The 26,874-nt window shown below is 42.4% G+C and overlaps 1 protein-coding gene across 1 annotated transcript in view; it reads right to left on the bottom strand.

Moving 5' to 3' along the window:
* LOC121458309 (tomoregulin-1) overlaps positions 1–26,874 on the bottom strand; it is a 131,334-nt gene that overhangs the window by 14,705 nt on the left and 89,755 nt on the right. The window contains exons 6-7 of the mRNA XM_041667505.1: positions 16,059–16,207; positions 14,265–14,330 (exon numbers count right to left, since the gene is read on the bottom strand). Of these exons, the coding sequence (XP_041523439.1) occupies positions 14,265–14,330; positions 16,059–16,207 (215 nt within the window). The remainder of the gene's footprint in view (positions 1–14,264; positions 14,331–16,058; positions 16,208–26,874) is intronic.

Consider the following 26,874-nt stretch of genomic DNA (forward strand, 5'->3'; position numbering starts at 1 on the left):
TTTCACCCTCCGTTCCTGTCTTTCTCTTACCACTGTGTGGAGTAACATTAGTTTCTCTACTAGCCTTCTTCTTGAGTATTGTCATAGTGATTTATTTTATTACAAACACCATATTCTTTCTCTCTCTCTCTCTCTCTCTCTGTGTGTGTGTGTGTGTGTGACAGAGAAAGAGAGAGAGAGAGAGAGAGAGAGAGAGAGAGAGAGAGAGAATGCCATTGATATGAAGTTTTCCTAGGATAGTTTCTCAGGACAGATCACTGTATCAAATTCTGCTATATAAAATTGAAGCATGAACATTCAGGGTAGGGTAAATACTCATTTTCTGTGCTATTAGAAGAAAGATGTTGATTTTTAGCATCTGTTCCTGCTGTATAAGTGGCATGACTTATATCACATTCCATCCACCAATACCTGTAGTCTGTAACCAGCTTAGTTCAAATGGTATCCTGTACTGAGAGTTCATATAGTATTTTTAAAGTCAATGTTCACTGTAAAACACTTCAAATAACAGATGGTAAGAGAAATGTCTTACAGATTCTGCACGTGTTAGCTGTGTGACCTTTACCACTCATTCTTCTCTCAAACCTCAGAATTCATAACTGTAAAATCGGGATAACAGCCTATACTTCATGCAGGTTTGAAGGAATTACATGAGGTAAATAATGCCTGGCAACGCCAATAAAATAACCAGCAATCTATAAGACACATCACATGACAGTAAGGGGCTTATCTCCACAAAACACAAAGTACAATAAAATCTGAAGAATGCTAATGGAAACAGATTAGGAGGGATCAAAAGAGGGGGACTGTAGGAGCCTTCACCCCTATGTTTTAGTGTCTTTTGGTGTGGGGAAGTTCTCTACCAAAAGAGAAATGCAAACACCAACGCATCCACAAAGTCTTTGATCTACAATCTGTCCTGCCTCTAAAATATGCTAGTGCAATGGTAGCATAGAAGCGTATGGGAGTATCCACCAATGTCTGACTTGACTTAGGTCCATTCCATGAGAGGGAACCTGTACCTGACACTGTCAGAGTAACCAGGAGCCAGGAACTAGACGGTCCAGAGACCTAGAGCAAAACCAAACACTACTGGTCGAAAGAAAAAAAGGAAAGCATTAATAAAATGACTCTTATTGAAGATATTCTACTATACTCATAGACTCTTTTTCTCCTGTTGGGTTGCCCTGTCCAACTTCAATATGATGGGTTTTGCTTTATCTTATTGTGTTTTATTTTGTCATGTCATCAATTCTGTTCCCTCTCACAATATGCTGGGTACCAGCTCATTGATTATCCCGAAGCTCCTTGAATATACTTTCACAAATAAAGCTTAATAGCTGTGATGGAGGGAGGGAGGGAGGGAGAGAGAGAGAGAGAGAGAGAGAGAGAGAGGGAGGAAGAAAGGGGGTTATACATGTGTGGACACAAGCAGATGGGAGCTTGGTTATACATGTGTGGACACAGAAAGATAGAGGGGGGAGTGCCGAGTGGGAAAACTAAGCTCAGAATACAAATTTTGGGGAAGGGAAAAATTCTACATTATATTAATTTAATTCATGTTAGGAAAAAAATGAACTGGAATCCAAGTCACAAATCCACAATCTTAAACTCATCCCTATTGCTTTGTGACCTTGGTTACACCATTTAATTATCCAACAGACACACAATGAGACCCAGATATAACTTTCTATTTTCTATTGGCTATATTCTAAAGTTTTAAAAAAAATCTTAATTATACAGTTTAATAAATATTAGCATTTCAATATATCAATATGAAAATTGAGACACTCTACAGTTGCTTCCAAGAAATTAATTCTGTCTAGCCCAATTCAGGTAACAGCAGTCACATGAGGCTAGTAAGTGCCACACTGAACAGTCTAGAACTGATGACTAAATTTGCTGAAATTCTCTACTGATCACCTTCCATTGGCCAAACATGATGCTACGTCTTGGAGACACAAAAAACAAGATATAGCTCAACCGGCAAGGGGTCCCAGGGCCTCCTTCAGCTTCCATATGACAGTTCTGTGGTGGCAGAAGCAAGCATCTCTCTCAGGATGTTACACCTGAGTCCCTCCCCACTATATCTGCATCGCAGAGTGGAACACCTGTTTGGATTTTAAAATCAGTCCATAAGACTGAGCTCCTTGGGAATCGAGATATCCCTGCTGTTTGTCCGTGCATGATTTCCGGTTCTGAGAAGCAGTCTGTACAACATGTAAGGACACCTCAGGCATTAGACTGTTTGGATCTGAATCTGGTGACAGCACTCCCTAACCGTGTGACCTAGAGATCCAGCCTTCACTTCCTCATCTGAGGAATGAAGACAATGACTGTGTCCAGTGTTCACAGGGTTGATCTGAGGGCCAAGTGGGGTCAGAGCTAACACATCAATAGTAGGTGAATTTGTACAGCACTTTCAACTTTCTTTAGAGTTATTTGTGAGTTTTTCACATCATGTATTGTGTGCATCAAATGTGTACTCTGGTGCTGGCAGAGGAGGGCACTGGGCCCCTGGAACTGGATACTTGGATGACTGTGAGCCACAGACCCTGGCTCCTCTACAACAGCAACAAGTATCCCTACCACTGAGCCAACGCTCCAGCCCCTTGTACAGACTTAAAAAACAGTCCTTGGCAAACAGTAAGTGCTTAATAAATATTACCAGCCGCTAGTCTACGCCTAACAAATGTCGCAGGAATGAACGATAACTTTCACTTGTTGACATGCGTAGTATGAACATCTGGCTTTATGCGATGGGATGTGTACATTAGTAGCAGAGCCTTGGCCCCACAGGCTTGACGTCCTAGGTTCAATCCCGGTGACAGAAAAAGAAAAAAATTAATTTAGGGATTGAATCATCTTTGGTTTCCATCTTTAAAAACAAAACAAAACTATCCCAACAACAAAACAAAAGGTTTTCGCTTTCAAAATCCCATTCAGAAAGAGGCTGCTTTTAGCAGCAGCACGGCCCTGGGTCTCACAACACAGGCTGGAACTTAATTAACAGATTGCTTGTTTACAAACACTTGTGATCAAAGCAGAAGGCATGCCTCAAGCAATCAGCACTGACTAGAAGTAGCTGAACAGAAACCAACTCAACTAAAACAATCGTACTTTGCTTGCTTCAGTTTTAAGCCAAAAGTGCCTGCTGAAGGAACAAGGCAGGTGGACAGTCCTCTACTTCACAGCACTCCTCCGAACGTGGGACTTGACAGTGCGACACCATCGAAGTGTATAACTGTGAGACCACAGAGCGAGACTGTGAACCCAACTACCTAGTAAAATGCTGGAACACGTATAACAATAGGACTGAGCAGCTGTGCAGAGGTCAGGTAGTGTCCTAACAGACCATAAGAAAGCCCTATAAAAAGCAGAAAATTAAGGCAGAAAAGCTAATGGACAAAGTGTGACACCAATAAAGATTTATTAAATGAATTCATGAGAGAAAGTGGCCCTATGCTAACATGAAGTGACGCTGTAGAAAACAAGGCATATCTAATAAGCTGAGAGTCTGGCTGGCAGTGTCCAAACTCAGCACTCCACTCAGGCCAAAGTATTCACCACACTCTACTCCATGCTATTCTGTACACAGATGATGTAAAGGGGACTTTACACGGCCCCGGTCCTCAAGCTTACCATCACTTCAGGAATCAGTATTAGCATGGAAAGATGACCGGTGGCACACCCAGTTTGGTGGCTTATAATTCAGAGGAAATTCACAACCAAAGCCACTGAGAAGGACTGCCTACCAGTACCTATTCTTAAGGCCAAACTTCCCATCCCTATTTGAACACGTCCAGTTTACAACCATCTTTAAGAGTTGTTTGTACCCAGGGGCTGGAAAGATGGCTAAGGGATTAGGAACACTTGCTGTTCTTACAGAGGACCCAGGTTCAATTCCCGGCACTTGCATGGTGGCTCAGAACTGTCTGTAACTCCAACGCCAGGGGACTCTGTGCCCTCTTCTGAACACCACAGGTACTGTGCCCATGAGGTACATGACATACGTCCAGACAAAATATTCACACCATAAAATTAATATTTTTAAAAAAGAATGTACCCAGTACATTTAACAGAAGAGAACCATCCTCTTTACTAAATATGTTCCTAATAGTGTGTCATGTAAATGTCTCTAAATCTGAGCCCAATGATGGGGAGCCCAGCAGAGAGAGTTTAGTAAACTGAACTAAAACTTAGATCTATGGCTATCCGAAAAGTACCATGTTCCGAGCACCACAGTAGATTCCTGGAGTTTGAAACAATGGCAGAATAAACAGAAAATAAGAACAAAGTCTCACTAAGCAACCAAGTGTGTGAAAGAGCTCTAAGAGCGGCTGGAGAGCCGGTTTCCCTGGGTCACAGCTGAAAAGAGAGCGAGGGCTCTGAGGGAGATTCGGGAAAGAAAGCTCAGGGTTCTGACCAGCCCTAGTGCAGCTTCATCCTGCCACTCCACACTAACGAAACACTCAGTTTCATCTTTATCATATGCAAAACGAGGACAGCATGGCTGCCATGAGGACGCGGTGATAACTCAGAGGCACAGGAGCACACAGTACAACACTTGCTTTAAAACTGCTAAGTGGCTCCCAGTGCTACTCATGAGCCCCAACACGGATCAGTAAAGCAGGTGAGCTCACAGGCTGGGAACTTAAGCACAAAGAAACTGCAAACTGCCGTGACAACCACGCATCGAAACTGAACCCAGGAATCCAGCGCTTGTTTTTTCAGTCTCCCTGGATATGATCACCGAGGCTCAGAGAAATCTGTCTCACAAGTCTGATGACTGCACAGCACAAGCTCTTGGCTATTAAACTACGACTTCAGCTCGTTCCCTGGGAGATGTGCAGGAGACGGACAAAAGCATAATGTGCACACACCTGCTCTCTAGGACTAAATAAACGGGGCCGCTCCAAGAGGGGAAGATAAAAAGGCTTTGAGGACACGATAAAGCATGCTTTCAGAAGCCAAAGCAGAGGTGCAGCTTTGGCACAGAGGAGTGGACACAGAAGGACCCTGTGTGAACAATGCCCGGAGGCAAGTGGTGACAGGCTCCAACAACAACAGTGACAACTGCTGGTGTCTGAACAATGCCTGAAGTGTGTGCAGTACACACAGTACATGTGGCCCCCCAGTGACTCGTTCCATACAGAGCCTTCAAAAGCAAGCCTGCCAGCAGCAGCCGTATTTTCACACACAAAGAACAGTGCATTCGAAGTCATGATGTCATAAGAAACAGTACCCAGTGGCCTATCTGCAGAGGACTGTTCTACCAGTCATCCCTGGTCCACAGTGGGCACCCCAGACAAAGCACGAGAAACTGATCTTAGCAACTGAGGCAGGGACCTGCAGGGTAAGCTAGTGCGGCTACACCAGCACCTCACCAGTAACTCTGAGGTTCCCTCGCTCTACAGTGATGTGGGAGTGTCATATACCAATCTGTTGATTTCATTGGTTAAGCAATAAAGAAACTGCTAGGCCCATTTGATAGGCCCACCCTTAGGTGGGTGGAGTAAACAGAACAGGAGGCTGGGAGAAAGAAGCTGAGTCAAGGAGTCACCATGATTCTCCCACTCCAGGCAGACGCAGGTTAAGATCATTCCTGGTAAGCCAGCTCATGGGCTACAGCAGATTATTAGAAATGGGCTAGTCCAGGTGCGAGAGCTAGCCTAGAAGAGGCTAGATAGAAATGGGCCAAGCAGTGTTTAAAAGAATACAGTTTCCGTGTAATTATTTCAAGTAAAGCTAGCCGTGGGGGCGGCCGGGTGCCGGGGACGCAGCCCCGCCGCTCCTGTTACAACAGATGGCGCCCAGACATGATGGACTAAATCTACTTAAAAACCTGAGAAGGCTTAAAAATAAGGAAGAGAGAGTTTAACACAGATTTTTGCTGTTTGTTGGTGGCGTGCTGTAGAGAGATTTCCTGATTCGGCAACAGCAGCATAAAAAACGCTGTGTCATTTTAAAGTGCGGCTTCCTGGGGCTGTGCTGCCAGCGTGAACTCTGGTTTAAAGCATTTCAAAGGCTTTTTAGGGGACTGGATGTTTCTGTTCCCACTTGGGATCGGAAGGAGAGTGCTCTGAGACCCTGTGGATGGATGGCTCAGCTTTCCCCGCCTGCACCTGGGCAGCCCGCCGAATCAGGCTTAGGCAGGCGGAAGAGCATGGCAGATTCTGGCTCTGCGCATCACATTTGGCTGTAACTTGGATGAAAAGAATTTCTGTGCTACACGCTCAGTCTCAAAATTAAAGTGCTGAGTGCCGCTCCCACCTGGTGGCCCCAGAGCTAGCACAAAATGGTACGTCCTCCATTTTGAAATTTTCCTGACACAGCAACAGGAAAAAACTGGCTGTTTTAAAATGCCGGCTTTCTGGGTTGTGCCGCCATTGCGATCTGTCTCCTGCGGGAGACAGAGCTTTTGAATGGAGGATTTGGAGTAAAGTGCTATGATTTGTTTGATGGCAACTAGACTGCTGTGTGCCTAAAAGGGGGATATTGCGTGCCACAGCTCAGAGGCACAAGCAGCTCTGCCATGCTAATGGTGCAATGTGCAAGGATCAGAGGCAGGAGCGGCTCCGCCATGTTGGACTGGGCGGGGCCAGCAGGCAGTACCTGTTTTTGACCTAGGAATGTCAGAGCTTGGATTCTTAAGCGCCTACTGATTTAAAGGCGCAAATCAAAATTGCTCCTAGATAATAAAAAATTGCAGAATCACAATAGGACAGATTCAGACCACTAAATGATTCACACTGTTGGATGAATGTACGTAGGCTTGAGAGAGAGAAGAAAAAGAATATAGAGAATAAAGTTGATGGTTTAAAAAAAAAAGAAGGTAAGTCTTTAAAGAGACAGAGTACAGATAGTTAAGAGATTAAAAGAAATAAAGAAAAATAAGCCACGTAAAAATGGAAAATTCACAGAGAGTCTGGATTATGTACATTGTGTTTTCTTTAAAATTTTTGACCGTGAAGGGGCTAAGTACAGAGACACATTTCATTACATGGGCTGCCAAGCTAAACCAGAATGGATATAAGGGTATTATGATTTCAAAATTTGGGTCTAAGGATATGATGCTTTGGAAAGGGTCTTCTTTTGTTTTCACAGAGGACCAGACCCTGTGGATTTCTTCTATTCCAATGTGGTATGATAGACCACGACCTCCCGAAAAGGTCCTGTGAACACCCTCAAAAAATAACCTCACTCAACTGCCAACTGAGATAAACCTGGCACACAGGTTACACCCTAAATGATCTGATTAACAGCGCCCCCATTCAGCAGGAAGCAGTTTGGAGAGAAAAAACTGCACCCATGTTCCCAAAATATTGTTTATAAATGTTCTTTTACATTTAAAGGGGGAAATGATATGGGTATGAGTAATTTGCATTGGTGTGGATTTTAAGGTCAATTTTGTTATATGTATATGTATTTCTGATCTTGATTAAGGTATTGTGATTGTGTAGTTCATTTTTAAAATGTAATGTATAATTAGGAAATATAGGTTGTTCATGGATAATCATAAATAATAGTCAAGTTTGTAGTCATGTTACTTAGATTTTCTAGATATATAGAGATATATTTCAGATACGCATTCTTCATATCTCTCATAGGCTACAGAATATGGCATTTAAAATATTTTAATAACTTAGGACTTTTCATGACAATGAGACACTCTGCTCCTGGCAGCACCAATCTACTTCAAGAGGAAGATGGGCATTGAAGAGGCTCGTTATGGAGTTTGATAGCCATTTGGGCAAGAAACTGCTCTTGCCTGGACTGATGCATAAACTGGACACAAAGAACCCGCAGAGAGAGGACTGCTGAACTTGCCTAAAGGTGACATGGTCTTTCGGGGTTCCTGACTCATGAAAGAGTCTGCGAGACATTCTGCAGGACACAGCAGAAAGTGGCTGAACTGTCTTTGGAATTTCCTCCTTGATGAAAATGTCTGCTGGATACTATGGGCCTGAAGGCTGAAGATGGATGCCCCAACGGTACAAAAGAACTTTGGGTGACTGTTCAGGCAGTGAGATGTCTCTGTCATTTCTAGAGTTTTCTTATTTCTTGTTTACTTAGGTAGTATTATATCCTTCTGGAGTCTTTGATGGAGTTGAAGAATGACTAGATAGTTATAGTTTTCCTTAGTTATGATAAAAGATAAAATAGATATAAATATTGTAACTGTAATTCTTGCTTGATAACTGTTTTGCTATATGTAATTTTGCTATGTTAAAGTTAAAGCCTTCCTTTTTTTGTTTAAACAGAAAAAGGGGAAGTGATGTGGGAGTGTCATATATCAATCTGTTGATTTCATTGGTTAAGCAATAAAGAAACTGCTAGGCCCATTTGATAGGCCCACCCTTAGGTGGGTGGAGTAAACAGAACAGAAGGCTGGGCAAAAGAAACTAAGTCAAGGAGTCACCATGATTCTCCCACTCCAGGCAGACGCAGGTTAAGATCATTCCTGGTAAGCCAGCTTGTGGGCTACAGCAGATTATTAGAAATGGGCTAGTCCAGGTGCGAGAGCTAGCCTAGAAGAGGCTAGATAGAAATGGGCCAAGCGGTGGTTAAAAGAATACAGTTTCCGTGTAATTATTTCGGGTAAAGCTAGCCATGGGGGCGGCCGGGTGCTGGGGACGCAGCCCCGCCGCTCCTATTACAACACTACAGAGTTAAAACTTTAAATACCACGTGCTGCTTCCCAAACTGTGCCTCCCTGCCTCCCAGCCTTTACAACACTAACATATCCTTCCACAGACTTGCCTATCCCAGGCTCCTCAAGTTCCAAATTAAGGAAGTGTCTACTTGTAAATGCACTCCTAACCTCTCTCTGAAACCTCCCCGACCGCTATATAAATCCACTGTTCTCCATCCCAGCCCTGACCCTCCCAACCATGCCAGGGAAGCAACTCCTCTAATCATACAAACTCACCTACCTCCTCAACTGTTCCCTTAGGAAAACACCCTTCCGTCTTCCTCCCGTACCATACCCATGCTGCTCCCCAGATGCCCCCTCCCCTCCTCCACCTTTCCTGACAGGCTGGTGACAGCTGCTTCCTAGCAGGGCTTCCACTCTAACCCCTCGACAAATGGCCCCTTGGCCCCTTCTCGGGAGTCCTTGAGCAGCCCCAATAAGACTCCCCACCTGCTCAGGACTCGCTAAGGCTCCTTTCAGCGAATCCAGCACCTGTATCGCTAGCTGGCTCGTTGTCTTTTGAAGAACACATCAAAAGAAGCTAGATTGGAATACATAAACAGTCATCAGGCAAATGAGACTCACGGTAATGGCATCTTTTTATCTCTAGTGCTCCTGGCCAGCACAATCAAGACTAAAGCGGCTCAAGAACAAGTTCAAAGATGAGGTGAGGGATGGGATGAGAAGAGTGGGTGTCTTTCTAATTAAAGGGCCACAGTTCAATTTCGGCTGCATGAAGCTTTCTTTGGATAACAAGATCTGTATCATGCAGGAACTTCCTGGGTAGCTGGAAATACTGCCAATCACAGGAGGGTGTGATATCGATGGGGGTATACTCATTTCAGGTTGAAACTGTGTCTCAAAAACTGTAAAATTAGAATCATGCTGACACTGTGTACTGAAGGTAAACAGAATCAAGATTCCAATAAAAACTGAAAGTAGGGAGGGTGTGATGGCTCGGGGGTTAAGAACAAGTACTTCCCTTGTAGAAGACCTGAATTTGGCTGCCAGCACCCACACTAGGGAGCTCACAACTGGAGTTCCAGTGGGCATCTGCACTCAAGTGCACATACTCACACACAAACATACATACACATAATTAAAGTTAAATCTTTTTTAAAAAGAAAGAAACCCAAAGGTTTGTATTAGCTACATGTGGGTTTGTTACATTACTCTCCTGACATTATCTTTGAAATTTTCTAAAGTTTGTATCTATCACCCCATATTCTTCATACTCAATTGTTGTGGAATATTACTTTAGCAGTGTAAAGGTGTGTTACATTTGTTTATGCTACAGTTGTTTAACTATGTAAAGATGTGTTGCTGTTCCACCTTTCCTGCCTAAGGCACCTGATTGGTCTAATAAAAAGCTGAATGGCCAATAGCTAGGCAGTAGAGGGATAGGCAGGGCTGGCAGGTGGAGAGACTAAGTAGGTGGAAGAGAGAATGAGGGAAAAAGAGACAGAGATGCCCAGGGCCAGCCAGCCAGTCAGCCAGCCAGAAATGGAAGAAGCAGGAAAAGTAGGACACACAGGAGGGGGTTAAAAGCCTTGAGGCAAAACATAGGTGAAGAGAAACACGTAAAACTAAGTTATAAGAGCTTATAAGATAACATAAGATAAGGTCAAGCATTCATAACTAATATGAAGTCTCTGTGTCTTTATTTGGGAGCTGGTTGGAGGCCTAAAGAGAAAGCCTGCAACACTCAATCATCAGACCTTTATGATTTCAAGATCCTCTACTGCTACTGTAAGCAACCCAATTAAACTCACTGAGTTGTTCCTCTCCAAAAACAAAACACACTTTCCACTGGGCACTTCCCTCTAAGTTCTATGCTCCTGCTTGGGCAGTATTCCTGCTCTCTATAGCAGTAGAACTACCTCCTACCTACACAGTCTTGGCTGTGAACTGCAGACACAAATATTCACGAAGGGCTCCTATCAATGCCGTGAGAACAGAAAAAAAAAAAACCAATAGCACTACCTTTTAACGTATTTCCTTACTGTCTGAGTACTAAACTCTCAAAGCCTGGCTTCCATCTCAACTCTATAGAAACTGTGGTCCAATGACCTTACTGTCTCCAATTTGAGGTGGTTGAGTCCTCATCCTGGAATGTCTTTCTGTACCATGTTAAACTACTACCATTCTGTCCAGTTATCAACTCTGAACCAGAGGTTTGTTTCTAGATTTATGCTGAAGGGTCTCCTGGATGAATTCTACATCATATCAAATTCCAAAATGCAGCTGATCACCTTCATCAACTCCTCCTTCACCGTACTTCAAACACCTCCATTCTTCCTCCCGGCGTATCATTTGTATAAAAAGAACCAATCGTCTTTGTTCTTAAGTCTCGGTATTTTTAACTCTCACTGTCCCACATCTAAGCAGAGGTCTATCCCTTTGAGTGTGCCAAATTCACCTCTCTGCCCTTGCCTGTGTATACGATAAGCATGGTGCTTCCGCAGGTATCACACATTCAAGTGGATAACACTGGAGACTTGTCTTTCATTTATATTATGCTAATGATTTCTGTCTTAGTTTTACTGCTGTGAAGAGATGCCATGACCACAACAACTCTTATATAAGACAACATTTAATTGGGGCTGGCTTACAGTATGAGTTTTAGAACATTTTTATCATGGCAAAGAGCCTGGCAGCTTGTAGGCAGACATAATGCTGGGGAAGCAGCCAAGAATTTTACATCTGGATCCACAAGCAGCAGGAAGAGCCACTGGGTCTGGCTTGTTTTTTTTTTTTTTTTTTTTTTTTTTTTTTTTTTTTTTTGCCTCAAAGCCCACCCATAATGGCACACTTCCTCCAACAAGGCCACATCTCCTCCAACAAGGTCACACTTCCTAATCCTTCTCAAATAATGCCACCCCCTGATGACTAAGCTTCTAAATATATGTGCCTATGGGAGCCATTATTCAAACTTCCACATCCCTAAGGTTCAAAATGAAGTCTCAGTTCTCCAACAGGATAAATCTAACCCCTAGCTACTTTTCCCACCACCTCCCCCTCCTTCCTCTAAATCCCTCAGCACTCCCCAACACATCCTGCCACAACATTTGAGAGTCCACATCTCTTCTGATAATCTTTTAGCTTCCCTAAACATCCTCTCATTGCAGGTTCAAATTCTTTCTTCTCCAGGACTTTTCTCTCATCTTCATGGTCTCCACCTTTTTCTAAAGACCACTAACACTTTCCACGTCTAGTAAATCATGACAATATGTGATGTCTACACTATCAGATACAGGCTAAGCACATGTCATACTATAGCTCACACCCTAAAGATACACACTATGCCTTTCCCAGCACTGAACCCACTTTGATGAAGAAAGAAGGAGAGTCATTTTACTGCTCAGTCATTTTCTGCTTTCAACCCTTGAAATAAAAATGCTGGCTCTCTCCTTTTTTCTTTTTCTTTCTTTCTTTTGTTTTTGTGTGTATGCTTTTGGAAGTTCACTGACTTTAAAAAATAAAATTTATATCGTGTGGGGGAAAAATACACACCATGTACTAAATTATCTTTCCTTCCACAAGTAATATTGCTAAAATGACTGACATAAATTAAACCTATAATAAATAATATCTTCTAATTTCATTTACGTTATATGGCAATTCTTATGTGTACAGAATTTTTAGTACCTCCAAAGTGGAACAGACAAGATTATCAATATGTAGTCATATTATTACGTGATTTTTATGAACATTACACAAGTGTTTGGGATATACACAATTCCCCAAATTGTCTTCAAAATGAGTTGCTAACTACTGAAAAATGGTCTTCCTAGGGCATTTATCAGTAGAGAATAAAACTAGAGCTGGCCTGCTACAGTTCTGGTGGGAACACAGCTGAATTCCCATTTTAAATACAGCACTTTGTATCAGCAGAGAAAACGGTTTTTCAGGGCCTCACGGGTTATAAGAAATTCAGGTTTAATACAATTCAAGTAAAGGAAGTAACATATTATTCAATTACACTAGTTGCTATTTACTGAGCACTTACTAAAATGTTAGATTTTGTTCTACGCATTGATGAATAGTCTTATTTAACTTTGATGAAATTCTATGCAACAGGGATACTTAAAAATATTAGACATCTAACAAAGATCACATTATTTCCCCCCCTATGGTGGTTTGTAGATCCATCCAGGGTCCAAGGCTGCCAGGTAAGTGCACTACTGCCAAGCTAATCTTCAGCCCTTGGTGTGTTGAGTCAGGGTCCCACTACATAGCTCAGGCTAGCCTTGAACTTGCTACACAGGCCAATTTGGACTTAGCCTCATGATTCCCCTCCCTCAGTTTCCCAAATGTCTTGAATATCACACATCTTTACATTCATTTTGTTAGTATATTTTAGAATTTTATGCATGAGTGCTGCACCCCTCCCTTTGTCCCCTCCATCTCCTCCCAGGCTCCTCACTCCCTCTCCAATCCATGATCTTTCCTTCTTTAATTACAAATTAGTTGAAGATGTACTTATGATGGAGCAATAGCATACAAATGGTGACCAAAGAGACCAGTGATGCAACTCGTCTTTGATTAACCAGATTAACATCACCAAGTCTCTCGCCTGCCATTGGTTGAGCACTCTTCATACTATTAGTTGTAACAAACTATAAAAATACTCCCTAAAGGGGGCTGGAGAGATGGCTCAGTGGTTAAGAGCATTGCCTGCTCTTCCAAAGGTCCTGAGTTCAATTCCCGGCAACCACATGGTGCCTCACAACCATCTGTAATGAGGTCTGGTGCCCTCTTCTGGCCTGCAGACATACAGACAGAATACTGTATGCATAATAAATAAATATTTTTAAAAAAATAATCCCTAAAGGTATAGTCTTTGTACTACTATTTGTAAGATTCAAATACAATAATGCATGTGGCCACAAGACAGGAAAGTTCAAACAGCATGGATTCCAGTCTCTGATCTTTAATCAACAGGACTTTGTGCAAATAAATAATATGGCTTCTTTGAGTCACCCATTCTCTTGATGAGTATGGAGTAGCTTCTAATTTGCCAGACATTCTACTAGGGTTAGCAACATAAAGTAAAGATGGCTCATTTACAATCCACATAGAACTCAGGATCTGAGATATAGATGGAGGGGTAAATTATAATGAAGTAGTATATGTGCTCAGACAGGGGAAGGTGTAAAGGCATCTAATCCAGATTTAGGGGCAAGGGGTGATTCTCTAAGGAAATGACTCCCACACTGAGACTGGAGAACATGAACAGGGTTTCGTCAGACAAAAAAAAAGTGGAGACTTCCAGATAGAAGGAATGAGGCTCAGAGACCTGGGCACAGAGGGAAAATGTTAAGAGTAGATGCTAGAGAACTTCATATTGTAAGGAAAACTTTAAATCAATAAAAAGCATACATGGGAGCACTCTCTAAACTCAGAGGAACCTTAGCTGTTTCAATAAATACTACTAATCAATTTTATCGAGTGTATTGCCACAGAGAGCTAAGCTAAAAGGCTGCCACAATGAAAATAGAACCACTAGGGACAGCTAATGGCCATATTTCAAAATTTGATTCAAATCTACAAAATCATAATTCAGTACCTTTCACATCTGGTCGATATTGCAGCCCATCATCTTTCTTTCCCAATAAACTTGTATCATCTGTGTCTGCAAGAAAAACAGTCGTCAAGTTAGCAAAGCCACGATGCTGAGGTCACAGCACAGGACTCACAACCACCCAGCTGCTCTGGCTCCTCTTTAACTGTACATCCACCCTGCACATGCAGATTGTTTTTTTAACATTTTACTCTTCTAACTAACAGGACTGCATTTATCATGTACAAGAATAATATTTTGACACCTATAACACTGCGGGAAAGCTTCCACCATTCCCATGTCAATGGCCTTTTCTGTCTCAGCTCTCAGATGAGCCCAGGTAGATCCCCGCATGATGAACAGCTTTTTCATTTGGATCTCTGCTCAAATGTCACCGACTTTAAAAGCCATTCCTGAGTAATCTGAAATAACATACACCCCTTGGAGACTCTCTCTCTCCAAGGAACCACTGAGCTCAAGATTTATCTTTTCCTACCACGTTTATCTGAAAACATGAGATTAAAATCGATATGAGATCTCTGCTATATTGTCAAACAACATTAAGACCTGCACTGGACTTTGAGGACCAGAGGGGACCATAGACACCTGCGGAGAAGCACAGACTTCCACCTCCAACACCCAGTGAGAGAGGCGATGGGGAGGCAAAATGAGGTGTGGGTAGAAAATTATCAAGAGGAATAAAATACAAGTTAAGGCTCCACTATTCCAAAGTGGTATACATTTCAGTTAAAGCTCTCTGGCTTGCCCACTGCTCTAAACCGGATATTCCAGGAAGGAATTCAAGCAGTCAAGCATCCTGCCTAAGCTCTAAATGTACTGCATGAAATAAACTAAAATGTATTCCAAGACACAGGCCAAGAGGAATGGCTTCCTAAGGGATCTCTCTGCCAGGAAACGGCTTTTTCCATCATGCCCATGCCTACCCTACCTGGAAACCCTCTGAGGACCTTCCTAGATCTGTGAGCCACTCACAAGAGATATGGGAAGTGTGTCACAAACAATCCATTACTAAGATGTAATAAACTCACCTTTACAACCTTGCTGCATTGGCTCAGATAAGAGCACATGCTTTAGTAAGTGTCTCCCCACCCAGAACGAGAGTAAGGGGAACTGAACAGTGCAAAGCGGAAGGGCTATAACCCGAGTCCATGAGCATGGGCCTGGCCTTCAGGCACCACTAGAACTGATCCACTACCCTGCCCCTTAGGGTATGAGGACAGAGGCCTCTATCACTGCTTCCGTTAACAATCACAGTAGAAGAAGAAAACCCATTCTTGTATGCTTCGTGTTTCCTAAACCATAATAAGCAGGAAGAAGGCAAGTGGAATTGTTCACATTCTATAACTTTACACTAAAAACTATAACTGTATATAATGTGTGTGGAAAGAAACAAAGGGAACTATGTGAGAATAAAGGTGATTATTATGCTATGAGAAAAGGGAGAATATACACAGCCAATGTAAAGTTTTACCGCCATTAAAATAGTCTAACTTCTAGTTCTAATTGAATTTGAGATCACCTTAGAACTATAAATACATCTCAACTAATTCAGATACACTCACATCAGGCAAGGGTAAGCTTAGTAACCAACCAAGACACACGGTTTATGTCTGGAGAGGGTAAAAACAAATGAGTATCTACACTATAGAAGATGAAGCTTTAAAATACACAGTAATGAAAAGACCTACTCTGAAGAATTACTCATTTCATGAGGCTGAGACACTACCAAGCAAAAGTACATTCAAGAACAGGTTCCTGGCGGGCAGAAGAGATTTTTACCTGTGCAGTGGCCAAGATGCCTTATGTCGATCTGTTCTTGCTTTATACAAGATGCTTCTCGAACGAAACAGGGATTGTTATAGGAACTCCCATCGGAAGCACACACGGGGTTAAAACTGTACCCACTGCAGTCTATGTTACATACACACCTGTTGAGAAAGACAACAATCACTGGCATTGGACAAAGAAAGGATTCACAGTTCGGCAAACAGCAAAAAGCAACTCCCGTCTTTCTCACCGCCTTCCGCAACACAAGGGAGAACGATGTCATGGAAAATTCTTCAGTGACCTGGATGCCTGAACTAAAAATGCCTCTCAGGTATGGATCTGGAGATATTTATGTTACCCCAGTCAGGAGTCTTCTAGAATTTTCATTTTTAGATCAAATATCAACGACATTAGTTAAAAAAAAAAAAAAAAGGACGATGGTACCATGGGAAGAGTGCAGGAGAGTGTTCTAAACCAAAGGGCACAGGTTGTTTCAGCATCATCTCAAGGTCTTATTTTACCCACCTGTATAATAGATAATAATAGGCCTACACCAAACAGTTGGGACAATTAAAAATATAATAGATATGAACTATGCAGAAAGTGCTTCCTAGCAACACATTTACCAGGGCAACTGAGAGTTTACTGTACCCAGATCCCACAGCACAGGCGCATCAGGCCAAGGAACTCCCCCCAAGAACAAAGAAGCCAACAGTGGGAATAATACATGGTGTCTAGCAACACTCTGGTCCAGCAATCTTCACTGTCCTCCTACAGAAAACAAACACTGGATAAAGCACTTTAGAACTTCCTCTTGGGCCAAACAGTGGTAGTGCACACCTTTAATCCCAGTACTCTGGACACAGATCTCTGTGAGTTTGAGCCCAGCCTGATCAACAGAGCAAGTTCCAGATAGACCTATACAGAGAAAACTTGTCTCAAAATAATAAACAAACAAAAAACAAAAACTTCCTCTTGGATATACCCCTAAGTGAGTAGGAAAGCCAGGAGTGTTCAGAACATGCAGACAGACAGAAGTCCTGCCTCTCTAAAGATGGTTTTTGCCTTAAAGGAGTTTACCAAGTGAGCAGATCCAATTATCAGCTCTGGGACCCTATGAATGGGAGACACATAATCATGACCCACCTCCGGAAGGGAAGGAATAGAGAGATCTCCACAAAGCTACAAGTCTTGGCATGAGTTTCCACATGCTACAGGAAATGCTCTTCAAACAGGGCTGCCCTGAGTCATGGCACTGCACATCGGGAGAAAATAAGAGAGTAAGGACTAGATGGGGCCCTGGGCAAGTAACAGAAGCAAACAAGATCTCCTCTAGAGAGGCCCAACTTCATCCCAGGTCTTTGTGATTCTCCACAGTGCAAAAGTGAGAAAAAAGCACCCCTCCAAACACGCATGTGCCTGTAACACGTGTGTGCGCACATACACACACACACACACACACACACACAGAGAGAGAGAGAGAGAGAGAGAGAGAGAGAGAGAGCTTTTCAGAAGAGCTAAACACAACTTCTATGAACAAACCATGTATTAGTAAAAACAAAAACTCATTAGCCAGAGTTAACAGCTCACAAACTAAAGGAGAACTGGAGGAACACAGGACAGGAAACCGCTCAGACCGCAGCAGCACACATGAAAGCCAGGTTAAAGACACAGACAGGAGTCAAAAGAGCTCGGGGAACTCGGGGCTATAAAGAGTGGAAGTGAAGCATGGAGTATGCCCAGAAATTTAGCTTTAAACTTCCTAGAACTAAAAATAGGAATTTATCTAAGGACCAAAAAAAATCCCAAACAGAATCTTAAAGTGGAGATCTACACACTAAATAGTAAAACTTTGGTCACAAAGAAAAGACTACTACAAAAACAAAACAAAAAAACTGCAAAAAAAAAAAAAAAACTACAAATGAATAAGGTTTTTGAAAAGTCAATAATAAAAAGAACAATAAATTGAAGCCAAAAGAACACGAAATAGAACTTGCAATGTGTTGAAATTAAACAGAATTCTAGACAGAGTTTTTTTAAGGTAGCTGAGAATGGACTTAAACTCCTGATCCTCCTGCCTCTACCTCTAAAGTGCTGACATCACAGGCATGCCCCACCCCCACCCCCAGCTCATGCAGTGCTGGGAGTCAATCCCAAGGATAGCTTCATGCATGCCAGGCAAACATGCTACCACCATGCCAGAACTATAGTCCCGGTACCCAGAAAAATACATAAAAGAATAAAAGAAAATAAAAGTACTTTAGAAGGGGCTGGGGAGATGGTTCAGAGGTTAAGAGCACTGGCTGCTCTTCCGAAGGTCCTGAGTTTAATTCCCAGCAAGCACATACTGGCTCACAACCCCAGAGAACACAGACAACAAAGAAGACCCTAAGAGAGTAATACATAGATCTGCCTAGGAAGGTGAAAAAGGCAAGATCTCCTGAGTAAATTGGGAGCAGGGGTCGGGGAGGGTACAGAGGGGAGGGGAAGAGGAAAATTAAAAAATTAAAAACAAAGTACCTTAGAAAAAAACAAACTCAAGTGTGTCTCTGTTGGCTACTGAAAGGATTCTAAATAAAGAAAAAAGGGTCCCAAAAGGAAAGTTGAGATGCAAATACAAATGAAGACCCAAGGTATAGAATTATGCAAGTAATAACAAAAGGCTGAAGGTGGAAGGCAACAGCAGTGTGTTCCAAAGCCACTTCAACACTAACAGAGAAAAGAATTCAAAATAGGAACACAGCAGAAAGAAAGACCATATGTAAAGTCAAGGGACACACACACACTTAGAGAAAATTCAAGAGGACTAAATTTTGCAATTAAATAGCAAAGACACAGGCTGGATAAAAATCACAAAAGCAAGCTATGCTGCCTACTTGCTAAGGCTCTGGAAAGCATGTGCTGCTCTGCGGAGGACCTGGTTCAGTTCCCAGCACCCATATCAGGAGGCTCTCAAGTGCCTGTCACTGTGCAGGGGCCTGGCGCCCTCTTCTGAACTCCACAAGCACCTGCACTCACACAGCCACCACATACACAGATGCGAAAAGTAAAACTAAAGGCTGAAAGATTTAGAAGATTACAGGTAAAAAACAGATAAACCTGACTCTGAAGCAAAAAAAGATAATTATAGTCCATATAACCAACACAAAATTAGTATCCAGAACACAAATTCAAAGACAGATGTTAAGATGCAATGACATGAAAATTGAGAAAAGAAAATGAACAGCAAAGGAGACACACATGGTGTGGGTAGAGTTGGCATCACATCCGAAATACTTCAGGACAAAAAAAAAGATCATAATACAGAAATTAGAAGATTCCATTGTAATACTAAAACATTTTATTATCAGGAAGACTGTCTAAGGGTTTAAAATAATCTCAAAATCTACAAAGCAAATATTGACAAGACTACTGTGAAGAATACATAACTCAGTAACTCATAACGCAGATATAAAATGACAGTGAAAATGAAATCTTTCTCTCCCCCCCCCCACTCTCTCTCACTAAGATTTGCTTAAAATAGCTCCCCAAAAAAGCTGAGAAGAAAAGATGAAACAAACTTGGCCTTTTGAAGATCAGTGGCGGGAATATGGAGAAGGTCCTCTTTAGTAGTTTTTTCTTTCCTGTGTGTGTGAAGACTCCTTTAATTCCTGATACTCTACAGACCAGTAAAACTAAAGACTAAAAGACTTTAAAGATTAAAGGAGGAAAAAAACTGATAAATCTGACTTTGAAATTAAAAAAATAATTATAGCCCATATAACCAACAAAAAATTAGTATCCAGAACACATAAATATAAACCAGCTTCTTAGAGTATATATAGTTGATGGGGAAAAAAGACAGAGGAAGAATGGAAGAAGCATATAAATGCAAGTTGTGCATCCTAACAAGGTTTATTATTAATAATCATGAAAGTTGGGAAGTAAGACCACAATCACAGCATCAAAGTCACAAGTTGATAAAAATTAAAACAACGGGGTCACACATAGTTGAGGATGAGGAATAGGTACCGGAGTGAGTGCCTATGGGAACTACTAATTCCCATGAACATAGACTATATTTGTTCAAATGGACTTCAAAGTCTCTTACAGGTGTTCACCAGGAGACATTAAGTGCAGCGTTCCTCGTGAGAAGACCGTGAATGACCCAATGGCTGCCTGTGATAAAACAGGGCCACAAAAGGATGCAGTACCATCAGTCAAATTCAATACACAATGAAGATGAATAGACTCCAGCTATGGAGAGTGCCCTAAATGAATCTCCAAAGCACTACTATCACACACAAAAGGTCAAGAATATTTGTGTTATTTCTTTGTCAACTTGATACAAGTCTCTGGGTCATCTGAAAAGAAAGAACCTCAGTTGAGAAAGTATTTCCAGCAGACTGGCCGATAGTGTGGAGCATTTTGTTGGCTAATGATTGATGTGGGAAGGCTCAGGGAAAGCTCAGCAGCCACAGCAAGTACCACCCATGAGCAGGTCTGGGGAGTATAAAAAATCAAGCTAAGCAAACCACGAGGAGTAAGCCAGTAAGGGGCATTCTTCCATGGTCTCATCTTCAGTTCATGTTTCAACTTCCCTCAATGACAGGCTGTGGTAAGGACATGTAAGCTAATTAAACCCTTTCTTCCCCAAGGTACTTCTGGTCATAGTATTTATCACAGCAATGGAAAGCAATCTAGGACAGTGCACACCGTGTAATTTCATTACATAAAACCAAAGTTTAAAAAAATGAATCAAAGGGTGGGAATGATGGCTCAATGGCTAAGAGCACTGTCTGACCTTCCAGAGAACCTGGGTTCTATTCCCAGCACCTACATGGTAGCTCACAACCATCTGTAACTCCAGTCCCTGGGGATCTGATACCCTCTTCTGCCCTCTGTAGACACTGCATGCACACGGAACATAGACATACATGCTGGCAAAACACCAATACACATAAAATAAAAATTTAAAGAGAAAAAAGTAAATAAATTAACAGCAAAATAACATATAGTTTAAGAGATATATCACATAAAATAAAAGTATAACGATATCAAGGAAATATTTTACACAAAAAATGAAGGCCTTGGGGTAAATGGGAGAGTTAAGGGAACCCTGCAGTACTAGCAAATGCTATGACTTGACTAGAAGGTTCCCCCAAAGACTGTGTGTAAAGCCTTGGTTCCCAGTACAGCGGAATTCAGAGGCAGGACTTTGGGGTGACTAGATCACGTGGGCTGTTTTCATCAACGGATTCGCCCACTGATGGATTCATAATCTGACAGCATTACTGGGTGGCAGTGGGAATCAGGAAGCAGAACCCACATGGAGGAAGCACTAAAGATATATTTTGTCCCTAGCCCTTCCTGTCTCTCTGCTTCTCACCCGCTGTAAGGTGAACTGCTCAGCTCTTCTAGGCCCTATCTGCCAGCACTCATGTTCCCATAGCAACAGGGCCAAGAGACCACGAACTTCAACCTCTGAAATAGAGACAAAACAAAGCTTTCTAAGGTTACTTTTCTCTGGTGTCTTGTCAGCCGTGACAGCAACACCGTAACGCTCCACTCCTTGGCTGGGAGGGGAGATTTGCAAAGGCTTGTTTTACTTTTGTGCTATTCCAAGTATACAAGCTTTCTTGAGAGAAAAAGGAAAAGAAATTGAACTCATAAGAACAATATTCATTAACAAGTAAAATAATAATAACAGTAATTGCTTTTTTATTCTTTCAGCTCTTTATTCTTTTAGGGGGCCAGCCACCCAGCTCCCAAATAAACCACACAGAGGTTTATTCTTTACTAAAAGTGCCAGGCCTTAGCGTGGCTTGTTTCTAGCCACCTGTTCTTAAATTATCCCATTGATCTTTGGCCTCTGTTTCTATATATCTTTTCTCTTCTTTCCTTCTTACTCTGTGTCTTGCTGTATGACTGGGTGGCTGGCCCCTCAAGTTGTCCTCTCCTTTTCCTTCCTCTTAGATCCTCTTAAAAAATCTCCTCCCATTTATTCTCATTGCCTAGTAGCCCCAACTATCCCTCTCCCGCCAGGCTATTGGCCATTCAGCTCTTTATTAGACCAATCAGGTGTTTCAGACCGGCAAAGTTAACAGCTTCACAGAGTTAAACAAATGAAGCATAAAAGAATGCAACACGTCTCTGCATCATTAAAACAAATGTTCCACAGCAAGAATAAATGTAGCACATCTTAAAATAATATCCCACAACAAATAACAGTCTTGTGCCATTATGTAATTTCTAGAATACAAGAGTTGGGAGAAGAACCAGAGGGTGTGCCTACAAGGTTAGCTAATCAGAAAAGATTGAGTTGAGATGAGAAGAGGCACAGAAAAACCCAGAGAACCACCGCCAACTACATGAGAGTGAAAACATTTGCACAGACATTTAATTCTCTTTCTCCTCCTCCCCCTCCTCCCCTCGACAATGGGCAGTATAGAATGCCAGGGAAGCAAAGGGCTTTAGGAAGCCATCTACTCTGAACCTTGTATCCAATGCAGGGTTTCTCCTTGCCCACACACACCCCTGGCGAGATCTGAAGCGCTCTCACAGCCTGCTAGCACATTGCAGTGGCCGTCATCCTGTACCTTACCCAACATACATTTCATGATTGACGAGTTTCTCCCCCAGAATGGACCCAAAACCTGCATTCCAGAGTCTTCTACACCAATTGATTCACGGGTATGGTTTGGTTATGAAGTATCCCCCACAGGCTCCTGTGTTAAATGCTTGACCCCCAGATGGTGGCACTATTTTAGATTTGGGGAATCCGTCTTAACTTTGGGTGTGTGTGACCTTGCAGAAGGAAGTGGGATACTGGATGCATGCATGTGATGACTATACCTCCTCCATCTCTTACCACTCTCTCTCACCCCTTCCTGAATGCCATGAAGGGACTATGCTCCTCCTCCATACAACTCCTGACACCCAAGAACAGGAGGCTAAGCAACTGTGGGCTAAAATCTCCAGAACCGTAAGCGACGCCAGCCTCTCCTTCTCTAAACTGTTCTCTGGTGCTTGTGTCACAGCTACACAAAAGCAAAGGATGTGATGCTAAGTCTACATGTAATAATGTCAAAACATCTCCCGAAAACGCTCTCTACATATTCAGAAATAAGCATCATATTACATATAAGTTCTCATTTCTATAGACTGGATCTTAGGATGATTCGTCACACACCAATGTGATGGTTTTTAATTTGCAACACTTTCATGATGAAGTTTAATTTTTTTAAAAGATTGTTCAATGTTCATTATTGCAATATCCAACATCCCATCCCCCTGCTCAGACTCAGTATCTTATATGAGGCCACAAATAAAGCACGCATACAGTATAGAAATCATTACCTTAATTAATCTAGATAATGCAAATAAATACAGAAAAGACGGAATCAGTATTTCTTATGATTACATCCAACTTTGATCCATATCAAGGTTCTTAAACGTATTCATTTCTACATGTAACTGTTATCTTCTGGAACCCAGGACTCCAAGGATCTCGATCAAATTTTATATTATCTCAAAATGCTCAAGTAGTTAGGGCTCTAATTCTATCATTTAATCTCTTCTAGACTGACAGTCATAAAATAGACAAGTATATTATATATTTCTACTAAGTCATCAACAAAACACTGATAAAAATAGAACCACATAGCCTATCATTAGAAAACTACCTTCAGAACTTACAGAAAAACCAACCCACCACTGTGAAGTATGGATGTGGGTCAGGTACCAGAGTGCTTGCCTGGCACCCCCAAAGCCCTTGCTTTGAGCCCCACTACTGCATCAGCTAGAGTCACGGCACACGCCTGAAATCCCAGCACTGGGAGGGAAAGGCAGAAGGAAATCAAGCTCAATGAATGCTCAGCTACACAGAAAGTTGGAGGCCAGCTTAACTACATGAGACCCTGTCTCAAAAAGGAGAGGAGCAGAGCGCTAGGACTGACCTACCATCGGCCTTTCTACTAGTCTGTATCTCAGGCTCGCAAACACCTCCTGCTAAGATTTTAGATACTGCAACTAAGGCTCCACTCACCTCTGGTACAGGAAATCTTACCGTACACCACTACTACCACCCCAGAAAAAGAGAGAAAATGGCATTAGCTTTAGCCTGCCTTGTTCCTGGTAAGCCCATGCTGTTACTAGAAACCTTAATGTGTGCTTGGAAACAAAGTTAATGAAACAGAGGACTTCAAAGAAATCCAATGCTGAGAGACACTGGGGCTCCAAGATCATGACTCGACCAGAACCAAGCTTTTCCATTAAACAAATACTCAAAGACCTTTCCCAGAATTCAGACAAAACCTGGGGTAGTAAACTAATTGTGAAGCTATTTATCAAGAAAAGGGTCTTTTTTCTTGTCTTCTTCTCCTCCAGGCTTAGCATAAAGAGGAGGGTGGTGGGGAATATCCCATCAGATGCCTCACTGTCAGCACAAATGCAGAGCCTGATCTGCTAACATTGCGTTCTACCACAGCCCATGCTCCCTGCTACAGAAAGTTTGAATTCTTCTATATGACAATAAGACAAGCTTTTTAAATACTCTCTAAATTCAAAAACTCTTGTACATGTGTGTATCCTTCAAGGCCAAGTAACATTTGAGAAAGACGATTCTGGGGCCAAGGACGGTTGCTGCACATTGGCATGCAAAGGAGAGACCAGCAGAAGACAGGAGGTCAAGCCAACAAGGGAGCAGATGGAACTAATTTCAAAAAGCAATCTGGCAAAGTTAATGGACTTTCTGGTAGAGTCTTAGAAAAGGAAACTGAGTTAAAGGTAATGAAATGACTGATCCAAAAAAGGGGAGCACTCTCCCTTCAGTCTGCCCCAGGAAGAAGAGAGATTAGGGTAGGAGCGAAGCAACAGAGGGAAGGGATGAAGTAGGGCAGACAAGACAGCTCCACTAGGCAGACAGTTCTTCTGCCTGTGGGACAGATCAATGGAGACGACAGACGACAGAAGGTGACGGGAAAGAAAAGACAATGAAAAGAGAGGGTTGGGGGCACACAACAACAGCAGAAACTGAGACACTATTCACCATCGCCTGCATCATACATAAGAGTAGTAGCCTTACGGGGATGGGAGGGTAACTCAGTAGGTAGAGTTCTTGCCTAGCATGCACAAGGTCCTGGGTTCAAAATCCAATACCACATAAAACGTGCATGCCTGTAATCCCACCACTAGGAGGTGGATTTTTAAAAGACAAAAAGTTCAAGGCCATAGGGAGTTCAAGACCAGTTTGAATATATGAGAGTCTGTCGACAGATAGATGGATGGATGGATGGATGGATGGATGGATAGAGATAGATAAATAGACAGACAGACAGACAGATAATAGATGATGGAGGAAGGTCATTGGTTAATTAATAAAGAAACTGCTTGGCCCTGATAGGTTAGAACATAGGTGGGTGGAATAAACAGAACAGAATGCTGGGAGGAAGAGGAAGTGAGGTAAGACGCCTCAGAGAGATGCCATGCCGCTGTTCCCCAGGGCAGATGCGATGAAGCTCTGACCCAGGATGGACGTAGGTTAGAATCTTCCTGGTAAGCGCACCTAAGGGTGCTACACACATTAATAGAAATAGGCCAAGCAGTGTTTTTATGAATACAATTTGTGTGTTGTTATTTCGGGGCATAAGCTAGCCAGGTGGTGGGAAGAGGCCCGCAGCTCCCTCAACAGATAGATAGATAGATAGATAGATAGATAGATAGATCAAAAGAAGAGTTGCCATACTACAGCATCGCACACATGTACTTTATGTGGGTGTGTAGGAGCCAGAATTGGGTCTCCCCTGCAGCTGGAGTTACAGGCAGTTGTGAGCCACCAGACATGGGTACTAGGAACCAAACTCGTCCTTGGGAAGAGCAGCAATCGCTCCTAACCACTGAGCCATCTCTCCAGCCCCCTAAGAAGGTTTTTTATATTTTTATTTGTAAAGGGGTAACCATAACAAACCACATGCAGCCTGCAAAGCCTGAAGGATTTACCATCTAGCTCTCTGCAGAAAAGGTACGCCCACCACTAGTTTACAAGACAAAAATGAGGAAAACTAAAGTAGCAATAAAATAGAAATGACAGCAAGTAGAAAGCCAAAGACCTCTTCAGAACTGTGAAGAGGGTTGGCAAAAAAATGACAAGCCACTGTGCTAATCCTGTCAGCGACCACTCATCTGAGAAGTGTCATTGTTTATAGTGGGCATGGGGATCAACCAGGAACTGCCTAGAACAAATGTCTGGCAGAGACAAATACTCATCAGTGGGCTGGAACCACCGGATCTACTTCCAAGAACTATGAACAAACCATTGTCCTGATTTCTACAGCATCTAAGAAATGAAATAAAATTAGCATCTAAAGTAAAGGCCAGCTCAGTGAGGCAGGGAGAAGGAAAGGAACACATGAAATTGCAAAGGCTACAGCCACAAGCAGTTACAACAATTACAGATGTTCCCAGAGGTGAGGGCGTGAGAGACCACTGTGAGAGAAAACTCCACAGCGTCTGTCAACCGTCGACTGCACTCACTGGCTGTGCTGGTATATCAGTCGCCTCATTCCATCCTGACATAATCAAACGCCAAAAGGAACCAAGAATAAGACATATGAAAGCCCAAGAAGAACATGTGCAACGACATTTTTCCTGCTCGTTGGTTACCTGAAGTGGATTTTAGAGCATGCACACTGTCACATGGCCACATCAGGAAAAGTCTTCCCACCACACTGCCTCCCTTTTCTCTCAACACACCAGGGCATTCCTGTCTAGGGACTTTCTCCCCTCTCAGGACACTTCCCCCTGCTCAGTCAGTCCCCAGCCTCTATGTCCTTTCTTAAGTCATAAAATG

Source organism: Microtus oregoni, unplaced genomic scaffold (assembly GCF_018167655.1).
Source record: "Microtus oregoni isolate MIOR12 unplaced genomic scaffold, Mior012 000017F_ref0000208, whole genome shotgun sequence".
NCBI lineage: Eukaryota > Metazoa > Chordata > Mammalia > Rodentia > Cricetidae > Microtus > Microtus oregoni.